Source organism: Nannobrachium achirus, assembly GCF_963921795.1.
Source record: "Nannobrachium achirus genome assembly, chromosome: 9".
NCBI lineage: Eukaryota > Metazoa > Chordata > Actinopteri > Myctophiformes > Myctophidae > Nannobrachium > Nannobrachium achirus.
This window is the reverse complement of record NC_137818.1, coordinates 41,620,123-41,633,214: the sequence shown is the minus strand read 5'-3', so window position 1 is coordinate 41,633,214 and position 13,092 is coordinate 41,620,123. Positions and strand designations below refer to the sequence as shown.

The window sequence follows — 13,092 nt, the reverse complement described above, 5'->3', positions numbered from 1 at the left end:
GCCTCTTATGTTATGTGAGGTCATTGACCTTAAAATACTGTGAGAAGCACGTGGCAATTTTCTGGCCACGATCAATTATCCAACAGCCCCTCTTCCTTGTCACATAAAGCCTTTCTCGTTGAATATAAATGAATGGCTGGTCAAGGAAGTTCTAGAATAGATTAAGAATTGGATTTAATGTTCTTTAGACACATACTGTACAGTAGTTCACCCCTTGGATCAAAAAGAGAAATGCATCCCCTCACCCTATGACCTGGGCTAATGACAAATTCATCTCTTATAAATACAAATATACATCTCTTCCATTACTCACCAAGGGGCCTATAACCCATTTTGGCTTTTGACTCATGTCAAGACTAGACTCTCAAAATCTGTAATTTTAACCGTCCACCTTCAATGCCGGACTCAGTCTGCTGAACAATAATTAGATATGAAGAAAAACAAACAGCAAAAGTTTAGGAAACAACATAAACTATTTAATTTTGTACCAAAAAAATCCATTTGTCTACAAGTGTAGTGAAAACATCTGAACATAACATTTTTACAGTTAGTTCAAACTTAAGGGACATTTCAAGTTCAAACATGGTTGCCATCATTTTAACATTTTTTGTGAGCACCCCAGAATTTTTTTATTTGCTTGATTTAGATATTTGATATCCATTTTATCAGACACAGCCTTCCTATGCAAACCCTGGCTTTTGTGAGCACCCCAGACAGTTTTTAAGTTGCTTGATTTAGATATTTGATATCCATTTATATCAGACACAGCCTTCCTATACAAACCCATTGTAACTTCAATCTCCATTTGAACCATGATAGATTCACCAAAAACACTGTCCTTGGCTATGGTGACTGACATTGTCCTTCTAATACGCAAAGGGGGCATGTTTTTATTTTCAATTACTTCTTTCATTTAAAAAAGAAATAAATGGAAAAAGTAATTGATAAATCAACAGAACCAAGAACGGGTGTTTTCAATAATACATCACGGTTAAAATGGAGTTTGGAGTTACAATGGGTTTGTAGAGGAAGGGGGCGTGTCTGATAAAATGAATATCAAATATCTAAATACTGAATCAAGCAACTTAGAAACTGTCAAAAGCCCAAGTAGACACTAAAATGACCCCAAACATGTTTGAAAGTGAAATATCCCTTTAATGAGGCGGATGGTGATAGTGATGTAAAATATAAAGTCTTTACTTTTCCCCCATTTCATATTGAAATATATAACATGATATCAGCTATATTATATTCAAGTTGAACCAATCACAAATTGTTAGAACTCCTGCATGAGAGTTCCTACCCTGAATCACACTTACTGTACGAGGCAAGGTTTATTTTCGACAGAACCTGTTCAATCATGGTTCCATATCTAATAGTAGACTATTGAAGTAGGACAGTAACCTTTAGAATGTAAAAGTATGACTTTGGGTTCTCTAACAAATAAATCTAATGTAGCACTAATTCATGTCGTTGCAAAGAGCGTGAGCAGCCCTTTCAGGAATGATATGATCTCATTCCCTCCCAGCTTGGACTCTCCGTAAACTCGATCCACAAAAGAAATTGGTACCTGTTTTTTGGAAGAAGAGGGTAGAAAGAAAGTAGAATATCAGCTCACAGTACATGATTTGGTATTATTATTTGGAGGAGATGCTGACATTGTAAATATGTTTGCCACTCTCCTTCTCACTGTATTGTGAGGTCATGGTGTCATTACCATCTGTCAGTACATATGCTTCAATGCACAATGTTGCTAGGTCTCACATGTTAATTGTACTAGGGAGAATAAATATATTCTGATGGTTAAAGGAGATCTGTGCTGTGCTGGCTACATTGTGGAATTGTGTGATGTATGAACCAATTTATATAGCGTACACAGGCCTCACTGGAAACCCATATCTATGGTGTGAATTTCCATTTGGTTGTAATCGAGTGACTAAGGTAAGCTTCACCTCTCCAATGGTGTAGTTGAGCTGTCGTGCTCGGACAATCATCTCCATCTGGAAGACGTAACCTTTGGACACGCACCGCTCAACCAGGCTCTCCAGCACCTCCTTTTTGTACAGCCTGAGATCAACAGGACAAAGAAGACCATTCAGATCCAAGTTGAAAAGACAGAATTATTGTGTTATATTAGCCAATTCCACCACAGTATGCCTACTTAAGCTAAGCTGGGCGAGAATGGTTAGTTTACTGAAAGGGTCTAAGAGGAAGTAATAATAATAATAATAACTTGAATTTATATTGCGCCTTTCAAAAACCCAAGGACGCTTTACAATTACAAAAATAAACAAACTATTTTCCAAAAGCCTGAGTTAACAAGTAACCAATGCGGGCCTGGCGGCACAAGGGGGACGCCAGGGGCCCATTCCCCTCACTCGGACCCCCCGTCCCCATCAGTGAAACGGAAAATACTGTAAAACAAAGGCGAAACACTAATTTGCATAGTAATCGCAACCTTAAGCGCACAGACGGCCCCCTCAGCCATTGAGTCCTGCCGCCGGGCCTGAACCAATGTTGGCGTCCTGTCCGGCGAATCTCCATGGGGAGTTCCAGTGGGCAAGGGCTGACACACTTAAAGCGTTATCATCGAGGCTCCGCTTATTGGTGTGAGGGATGGTGAATACATATAACTTCCCCAAGGAAGTTATATTGATGCCGTGCAGGTCTGTTTACATTCCCCGGGTATGAAAACCGTGTTGTGATTGGTTGAAAAAGACGTTTCCGGGGGAAGTACATACAACAGAAGTCCCGCCGTATAGACACTTTGTGCTGTAGTTCTTTACCAGGCTTTTCTTCTCATGAGATGGGAATGAGGTTAACTCAAGCAAGATTTTTACTTAGTTGTTCACTGAAAATAAAAGATGTACAAGCTCAGAACGCATTGTGATGCGACACATAGTGAGCTTGTAGATCAGCTATATTTAGGGCACGACACACCAGTGCATTTTTGTATGCGACATTGGCACGCATTGGAGCGCGCAACACAGCTAAGTATTACCTACCTGAAGCTGCCAGTGAGGTCTGAAGCACCAGGTCTCAGCAGCACTTGAGTCACAAAGTTGGCTCCTCGACTATGAGGGAGAGAAAGTAGACTTTTTAAAATGGTGTTATGCTCAAAGACTGAAGAAATCAATCCCAATCCCTTGCATGCAAGATACTAAATAAAATGGAAGAACATGCAATAATAATCTCCACTCACCTGATGATTTTTCTGCGCAGGTCCCAGCCATACACACCCCCATTGCCTTTGTATCGAGTCCCAGACACCAGGTCATAGTTACCTTCCTTCTGCTTCCTGAATGAGCAAAACAAACCTCTATTTTAGTACGAATATTTGCCCTTGAATAACATAAGATGCCAAAAGATTCACGTTGCAATGTCACCACTAACTGTGGTGTAGTAAATGTATAAATAAACACTATCTATTATTGCTATACATCACAATTTCATAAATGTTTCATAAAAGAGTAAAAGAAAGAAAAACAAAGTCAAAATCACAAGGCAAGATAATTTATATTTGGAGAAACTTACTCGATGAATTCTGGAATAAATTTAGGCTGCAGGCAGAAACAAAGAGGAAAAAAACATCACATAACATGCCGCATGAAAACAAACTACACAAATATTTTCGGAGTTCTCAAAGTTACAGTTATAGAAAATAAAGTCAATTCAACCAACTCCTCAAGTCATTCAAATACCTGACATTGGAAGATAGCATAAAAGGTTTGTGTGTGTGTGTGGGGCTGTGGGCTCATCTATCATGCTAACGTGTTTTTAAAATCAAGAAATGGCTCATGTGGACTGAAGCGTTCAGCCTGATTTATACTTTGTTGCATGCCAGTGTTGTGTGCCAAAAATATCCAATCTATTAGCTCACAACAGCTGGAATGAGTCTGACATTACATTATATTGTAGTCTGTCTGACTGACATATGATTGTTGAGTTGTTTACTATCAGAACCGTCACAGCTTGTCCGTGTCTGCCTGGATGGGTAACGCCTGACACTGTGGTTCCCCTGACACATCACTGTCTTGGCCATCTGGCCAGTGTGGCAAAGAGTCACAGTGATGTCACAGTGATGTGGACATCAGTGATGTCGATATATGGGCATAAAAGGGACAGTAACAGTGATGTGGACATCAGGGATCTCCTTATATGGGCATAAAAGGGATTTGTTCCCCTGGCATCACAGGGATCTCCATATATGACATTAGGGATCTCCATATATTGGGCATAAAAGGGACAGTCTGTCTGTCTGGGTAACGCTTATCTTTATTGTTGATTGACTCTCACGCTCTGACATTACTGGGTTGTCATGGGAACCAAATCCCTTTCATTGCCATATATGGGGATCCCTGTGATGCCAGGGGAACCAAATCCCTTTTACGCCCATATGGAGATCCCTGTGATGCCCATATATGGAGATCCCTGATGTCATCAACATTAAGCCCATATCTGTGAATGCCGATATATAATCACTGTGATGTCAGGGGAACCAAATCCCCTTTATTTCCATATATGGAGATCCCTGTGATGCCAGGGGAACCATTGACCAAATCCCTCTGGCCAGATGGCCAAGACATGGCGCCCTTTAGGACGAGGTCGCTTTTCACCCTTAGGTGTCTTACTGGTATTCTATTGACAGTTTAAATGTACAATATTATGTTAAAAAAGACAAATAGATCATCACAAAAAATGTGGTCCATTTAAACATTCAACATCTATACAAACAGACAGACACTGATTGATAGGTATTTTTGTTATGTTTCATATCATCTTTTTATCAATACATATTGTTGACCACCTGACCCTCATACACAGTGACTGTGTCCTCTCATATAATGTCACTACAGTACCCACAAGGTCTCCGTCTGGTAGAAATCAGGCCTTATCAACTGCCTGGAGCCTGTACCTAAAACAATGAGAATTGTTTTGGTTTGGCTCAGCCTGGTGTCATGCAGACACCAGCGAAGGACATCTCTTCAGGAACCTATGAACTCTTTGTCTTGTCATTTGTGGAAACCTCCTATGAACTGTTGAAACGTCATCCATTGACTGACCAAATGACCATACTTATACTCATGTCAAAACATCATTTGTCAGAGAGAGCACGAACCATTGATTATTCTGTACTGTACCTGTCTTGAATACTCTCTCTCCATAGTAAACATACCATTCTCACTCTGATCACTCTCCTGTCTTATTTCTGTGTGATGGATTATTGTATCTCATATGGGAATAAGAAGGTGTTGTTGTTTAATAATAATAAATCAATCAAAATGGTCCTACGTCGCCGCATACAGATGTAATCTTGGCCGACCGATGGATGGACAAGTGACCGTGGGTGCACTTTCTCTCCCCCGGTGGGTCGGTGTTACAACACGTATAAAAGAACCAGCTGTGAGTTTGGAAGTTTACTGTGTTTTCAGACAAGGTTATTATTTTGACAACAGTACAATTTATTTTATAACATTCCCTGCTTGGACATCCGCCACTGGACCGCTGGACACATGGTTTTCTGATTGCATGCTCCACGGTCCGAGGACGGATCTTTATGCACCACTGGTGACCGGAATAATAATATTTTAAGATAAGTATACTGTTTTCTTCAGTTATCTGTGCGCGATGAGTCGCTTCTCAGTTTGAATTATTGTTTTGATTTTTGATATTTCAGGGAGTCGGACAAGGCTAAATAATGTTTTAGTATCGCTCAGTCTATTTTACCTTCACTTGTTTTAACACATAAATTGCTCGGACACATCCTATCATAGGCTATTGTCCCCGCCAGCCCAACATAGGGGAAATACAGTAGGACAGGAGACACCATTCATTATAACATTCTTTTAAATTATAACATTTGTAATTACTTATTAATCCTTTATAGTTTACGGTTGGCCCCTGTAACATTATGTGTCGTGTCTTTGAATTTTGAATTAATGATGAATTATTGTTCTCCCTCCGTCGAGGAGCGGGAAATCTCCTAATTATGTTCTGGTTTGACACGCGTCGTAAATTAACCCTTATCTGATAACAGTAGATGGTCATTTTATCGGTCGTTATTTCTGTGATTTTCAAACTTCACAGAAACTATTTTTTCTCTCGGTACCTTTTTGTTGCTTTTTGTTGCACATTGTTTACCAGAATCAGAGGGTTTGCCTGGTTCTAAAGAATTTGGACATAGCCGCCGGTGGTCACGGTTGATGTTATCTTTATCAATAATTGTCCAGTATTATTTTGTTATCTGTCTGTTTTGGTACCGAATTCGCTCCGTTTACTCTGCGCCTCTCACCCCCTCGCTTGCCGTCGCGAAGCAGAGTGAGAAGCTATATGTTATTTTTTAGACCGTATTTTGACCATTTCTGTTCTGGTAAAATAATTGGCATGAAGGCCTCTAATAATATTCAAATGTTTAAAATGTATCTGACAATTTAAGTTAAGACAGAACTAAAATGTCTCCTTCTCCACTTTCTCAAGGAGTGGACCGATTGGACGATTGGACCTGCTGTCGGTGGAACCCCCAGGATTTTTTTTCTCCCCACCATGGCACGTGAGCTCACTGTTTTATCATACATGTCACTCAAATTGGCAAAGGGGCAAGCCGACAGCAGAGCCAACAAGATTCAACACCCAGGTACCCTAATACAACTCACACACTGCTCAGAGACAAAAACTTGTATAAATGAATTTATACAATTCAACATTTATACTCTTCTCTTTCTCTAATATGCTCTCTGTCTCTCAATTAACCTAAAATAAATCAATATTGTTACTTCCTGTCTTTCTCTATCTCCCTCTCTCTCGCCATGTGAAAGAAAATAGCAGCTCTACAAGCTCATATAATGTAGTCTCAAAGTCTAATAATTTAGTGGAAATAACAGCCGGTGAACTATACTAGATTATTATACATTATTGATTATCACAATAATAAAGACACTAAATCAATTTACAAGGAACCCCAATTCACACACTTTGTCTAGAATATTTTCAAAATAATCCAACTTGCTACAGAACAGATTGCCTTGAGTAGCCTGAATCTATCTCTTATCAGTCTCTCTGCTCTCACTACTACTACAGGCCTTTGTCCACTAAAGAAAACCTGTATGTCTCTCATTACACTCATAACCCTTCCTTCGATAGTTATGAGACAAAAACTTGCTTAAGTTGTTATAAATCGTATTTTTTATCCATGATTTAACCTTGTCCATGAGGCCCCTGTGTCCTAAATAATGTGTTCCAAATTCCGTTGTTTCGTCGTTCCGGTTTGCCTTACAAATTACTTTTTATCTGCGGCCCTGTTAAAAACAGACATTAAATCGGTCGCGTTATTCTTCTTAAGTCTTTGAAGTTGGTTTTGTACACCTTAACTTTCTAAATCTATTTCTCAGTTTTCATTGTAGGCTATTCATGCCTTTTTGGACTGTAAATCACAGAGGTGTCCAGTACTTAAAGATTTATACCTGCTGTCTTAAGAGTCTAGCTAGCTCTTAACACAGCTGCGTTTTTATTGTTTAATGTTTTGTAGTCTATTGTTTTATCGCTTTTCGTTGCACGTTTGAGTAACAGAATAGGGACTGCGGTTTCCTGTTCTGAGGACATAGCAGACTGTTGGTCACAGATTCATGCTTGTCCATATTATTAGTTGGTGTTATTTAGCACGAGACTCCAGTTTAGTGTTGCCAGGACGAAAGTTATTTCTGTCCTGAAGGAAATCTTTACAAGATTTCGTTTAGTGTACCCAGAACAAAAGCAATTGTTCTGAAGGGAGAATCTCTTGGCCAGTGCATAACCCAGCCACTTAATCACATAACAAATCGCGTGGTTATTTTATTAATAATAGCTGTTTCCAGCTACTTAATCACATAAGAAATAGCGTGGTTATTTTAATTGGTAGATTTCCTTTATGTTCCAGAACAGAACGTTCTGACGGAAATCTTCATGCTTTATGCTTACATGTCTTTGTTTTAGTCTTATTATTATTTTTAATTCCATCTCAGGCCAGCTGAGGTGTTGAGAACTAAGAAGCCCCCTTCTGAATGATGACCTCTAAACTGACTGACCCATGTGTGTAAATGTATGAGAAATTGTCTACATGGATACATGTACTGTATGTATGTGTGTTTTAATCCTATTTTTCTCCCCTGGTAATAACCTTGTGAAAGAAAAGGGAAAAATCAAACCCAGTATGAACATGAGCAGTGGTGCATGTGTGTTTGTCCGGCCGTGCAGTACTGTACGGTATGTGTGAGTCGCTGGCTCGCATTTAGGCTTGCTGCTTAACGCTTGCTGCTTGCGCTAGCTCTGCCTATGTTTTATTTTATTTGGAGAAACTGTGGGGATCGTTATAAACTTCAAGTGACTTGTTACATACTGTTTCTCTCAAAATGGGTCTTATTGTGTGAATCTGTTTCTATGTGTTTCTCCTAAAAGGGATGTTTGCCACTCTATGTTCCTTAATAACACATCCTGGTATTCTAACATTGTGATTCCGACAGCCTTGACACTGCAACAAGTGTCTGATATTTCACTGGTAAACCATATTTCAGTAAACAATCTTTATCCTCATGGGGTGACGGCAAGAGCTGTCAACAACAAGATTCACCATCATGTCAACAACTCAGTTGTGTTCTGTCCACTGATTAAGGTCAACCCAGCCCATGAGGTGACCACTTGACATGATATTACATCATGTCTTACAGTAACTATATAAATTCATGTCAACTGTTCATTTAATTTTGTTTTGTTTTTCCAGGTTTATGACAGGTTTATTTATTTTGGTTGGACTGGACGGATTTGAGCTCATGTTTTATTTACATTTGATTTTGTCCGTTTTTCTCTGTCCTCCTGTCTTGTTGAGAAAGGGGCACCATGTCCGGTGGAGCCGTTCATTTTGTTTTTTGCTTCCCTAGGGGCTGGTGTCCATTTAATTATATTTTATTTATTTTGTTATTATTATCTTTTATTTGTATTTAAACCTTCTGTCTGTGTTCTGATGTCAAAGGGGCCCTGTTCATACAGTGCCTATGTTACAGAAGAGGCTCGGACACTTTACTCCCTCTCTGCCTCTGCGTGCGTGAGCGTGCGTGTGACTGTGTGCCATGGCCATGGCGGGTATGTGTGAGAAAGTGTTAGATATGTTTTGTCTTCCTTTCTACTGATTTCATCAACATTCTGATTGTGGAACTTCCTGTTCCCAGGTCCTCTTTGGGTGACTTACTGGTAGGCCTATTAAGAAACATTTGACACTGATTTAACTATTTTATGATTTTAAGTCATTTTTAATTTGTTTTGAAAGTTTTGAATAATTGAAGAACTGTGAACAGATTATAAATCTGTGGTCTGAAAATGTATTTTTATTTTTATTATTTTAACCATTTAGCCCCAAACATCAACAACATCATTTTTGCCACACCTTGTGTCAAGAGGGGGGAGTATGCTTGATTGTTTGGATTAGGCTTTGATTTTCATTGTTTAACGTTTAATTTTGATTTTGAAACTTTTGATTTTAAAACTTTGTATGTTTTGAGTATGTTTGTGTTGTGTGCATTAATCCTTCTGCCCAACACAAACAGACTATCAGAACGGCTTACAGCCACTCAACACCTATAAGGGCTAACCATGACAACACCACAGCGGAGGAAAAAATACAGAGGGCGGAGAGTGAAAAGGGGCACCACCAACAGACGATGGGTCACCAGTGCACGAGCCAATCAACCGCAGGACCAGAGCTATGCTCTGGTTGTCGGTGGGTAACGGAAATGCACTGTGAAGAAAAACATTTAGGTGGAGAAATGATGATTGTAAATTGTTGAAATACAAGTGATCTGCCGCCAAGCACTGTCATCCTCTAGGCCCGATGGACGCCAGGCGGTGCCAAGGAACCACCAGAGGCCAGAGGGCAGTGCGAACGCGCCATCATCACAGCGGGGGGCTATTGCAGCCTCCCGGGCCTGTGAGTATTCTGAAATCGCACTGTCGAAGAATTAAGCCGCTATAATTATGACTGAAGAATCCATTGTATCGATATTAGTGAACTGCCGCAAGCTTCTGTCCATAGGAGCTGTCTGAAACCCACCTAAAGAACCCTCTTCCACTCTTCGACCCGTCTCCGCCCTTCTACAACCCATCTCTGACCCGTCTCCGCCCATCTACAACCCATCTCCAACAAAACCTCAACTCGATCCCTGGACTTTGCTCTGTCTCTAGCCCTCATCATATCGAGGACTTATGGACCCCTTTTTATTTTTATTCTGTCCTGACAGGGTGCAGGGGAAGACTGATCAACTAATCTTGACGTATCAATCTGATTACAAGGGGTTATTTCATTTATGTGTAAACATGATAACATTTTTGTCATTAATGTCATGTCAACTCTAACCCTAACGATAATTACAGTCCTTTTACTATTGAAGAAATGTTTTAACCCTAACCCTAACCCTAACCATTTTTCATCCCACTGCCATGGACTATTTTGTTTTCTTTTGTTGATCTATTTGATAAAAAGATCAATATTAACCAGCCGGTGGATATTGATAGGTATTTTTGTTATGTTTCATATCATCTTTTTATCAATACATATTGTTGACCACCTGACCCTCATACACAGTGACTGTGTCCTCTCATATAATGTCACTACAGTACCCACAAGGTCTCCGTCTGGTAGAAATCAGGCCTTATCAACTGCCTGGAGCCTGTACCTAAAACAATGAGAATTGTTTTGGTTTGGCTCAGCCTGGTGTCATGCAGACACCAGCGAAGGACATCTCTTCAGGAACCTATGAACTCTTTGTCTTGTCATTTGTGGAAACCTCCTATGAACTGTTGAAACGTCATCCATTGACTGACCAAATGACCATACTTATACTCATGTCAAAACATCATTTGTCAGAGAGAGCACGAACCATTGATTATTCTGTACTGTACCTGTCTTGAATACTCTCTCTCCATAGTAAACATACCATTCTCACTCTGATCACTCTCCTGTCTTATTTCTGTGTGATGGATTATTGTATCTCATATGGGAATAAGAAGGTGTTGTTGTTTAATAATAATAAATCAATCACTGATCCACTCACATGATGAGACAGGTCAGCGTCCATGATGATGACGAAGTTCCCTGTGGCATGCTTCACGCCGTGAATGTAGGCAGTGCCTTCAGATAGGAAACCAAAGAGTGTCAGCAGATCCCATAATGAGAAATGAATAACTAACTATTAGGCTGGATGTTACGCATCTTCACTTACCAAGGCCTAGTTTTGATGCTCTTGGTCGTAGAAGCTGCATCAAAGATAGCAGAGAAGAGAGTGATGGGGTTAGCACAATTCACACATAGTTGTTCTCTTTGTGTGTGTATGTGTGTGTGTGCGTGCGTGCGTGTGTATTACAATCTAGTCATGCTATTTGTAATATTACAACACAAAGCCATTTGAAGAATACCAGAACGCTTGCCCCAAGTGTTTTAAGGCGAGCAATCCGAGCATTCTGGTAACCCATTTGAAAGTTAGGCATAAGTGTTGTGCATAACCTACATACATTCAGGATTCACATTGACATGTTCTCAATCATAATCCTTGTAATCAACTTTCACATGTCAAGTCCACTTCAAGACATGTTTTTGTGTTTTATAAAGTTGTCATCTTGACTTACAATCCTGTCCTCCCCATAGATCTGCTGCAGTTGCTCTGCCACTTCCAACGTCCCATCTGGGCTTCCGTCATCAATGACGATAATCTCGTAGTCATATCCGCTGTATTCACAACAATAAATGAAATGGTAACTTTGTCAGGCCAAAGCAAAGGGCCAGCCTGTCTGCACATAGCTCTTTTCTAGTGCATTCACTTTATTGACACACACCAGAAATCTGCCATGGTGGCCGATTGATTGGTCCCATTAAATATGAACTAATAGCTACCTCAAAATGACACGACAATGGGCTGACCACCCACTGTACAAATCTGGTTTAATGACAGCTCATCACTACAGGTCTCATGCCGACAAGCAGACAGCTCTAACAGCCTCGACAATAACTTCAAGCAACTCACCTTTCGCCGAAATATTTCACCAAAAGCCACACGATCAAAGGCAGATTTTCTCGTTCATTATACGTGGGTAACAACACGGAATATTTATCTCCATCTTCCCGGCTTCGTTGTGCAGCTCTTCGGTTTGTTGCCATTGCGCTGTGCGAATGTCCGTCAAGTTATCAGCAGGACTGAGGAAAAGGCATACCTCCCCATGTATTGTTTTCAAAATAAAAGTACTACGTGTTTTTCATTACATTTTAATATGGCAGTTTGTAGAGAAAAGAGTATATGTTTCAGGCCCCAAACTAAAGTCACATCACATTGAAAAACATATCTTCAATCTAAACATGATATCTAATGGATCAGTAGCCCCATATAGAACCTCACCCGTCGCTGCATACTGTTGTGCTCCGACAGTATGCAGCGACGGGTGAGGTTCTATATGGGGCTAATGGATCAGATGCCTCTTGTTTCAGGGTCCAGCAACGTCGTGTAAGGGAATCTAGATTAGATCTACCCTGTAGATGTGATATTATTTATCATCATAATCAATCTAAAAAAAAAAGTTATTTCTCAAGGACAAAACACATAAAAAAAAAAAAAAGTATTGTCACATGTTATATAAGCAACAGTTAGGGTAAAGCTTTTTCTGGGAAAAAATAGCGGCATTTCAGTCTTCGGCTTTTCTGCACTCTGCAGTACTGCAGCAGGGCTAGGGCTATGTCAAAACAAGCAGACAAAGAAAACAAAATATCCAAGACTACCTGTTACCACGTTATACTTTTATTTTGAAAATAAAATGGTTCAGTGGCAAAACCGGAAAATCTATGTGTAGACTATTATTGTGACCATAGTGACTTACCTTTCTTCAAAATAGCCGATCTACAAGCTGAAAATGCGTTGTTATGCGACGCATTGTGAGCTCTTAGATCGGCTATTTTGTCTTCATCGCCAGCGTTGGAAATCTAAGCGGAAACGAGTGTTCTCCGAAACACACACGGCAAGAAACGTGGATTAAACAAGGATCCGCTTATTATACGCCAGTTTGTGTATATGGTAGGAAGGCTAC

General features: G+C 40.0%; 1 protein-coding gene across 1 annotated transcript; it reads right to left on the bottom strand.

The window, feature by feature from the left end:
* Positions 1-464: 464 nt before the first annotated feature.
* On the bottom strand, positions 465-12,182 carry dpm1 (dolichyl-phosphate mannosyltransferase subunit 1, catalytic). Its single transcript, XM_080732474.1, has 9 exons — positions 12,042-12,182; positions 11,647-11,746; positions 11,244-11,277; positions 11,076-11,152; positions 3,535-3,560; positions 3,203-3,298; positions 3,006-3,074; positions 1,953-2,067; positions 465-1,570 (listed from the first exon to the last, which is right to left on the bottom strand). Exons 1-9 carry the CDS (start codon positions 12,173-12,175, stop codon positions 1,466-1,468), a joined length of 756 nt encoding a protein of 251 aa, XP_080588600.1. The 5' UTR covers positions 12,176-12,182; the 3' UTR covers positions 465-1,465.
* Positions 12,183-13,092: the final 910 nt, after the last annotated feature.

Excerpts from the sequence above, each read along its gene's own strand:
- dpm1 (XM_080732474.1), bottom strand. The coding sequence starts at position 12,175 with ATGGCAACAAACCGAAGAGCTGCACAACGAAGCCGGGAAGATGGAGAT. Across the intron at positions 11,747-12,041 it reads GTGAAATATTTCGGCGAAAG|CGGATATGACTACGAGATTA; the intron begins GTGAGTTGCTTG and ends TTGTGAATACAG. Across the intron at positions 3,075-3,202 it reads CTGCGCAGAAAAATCATCAG|TCGAGGAGCCAACTTTGTGA; the intron begins GTGAGTGGAGAT and ends TCTCCCTCATAG.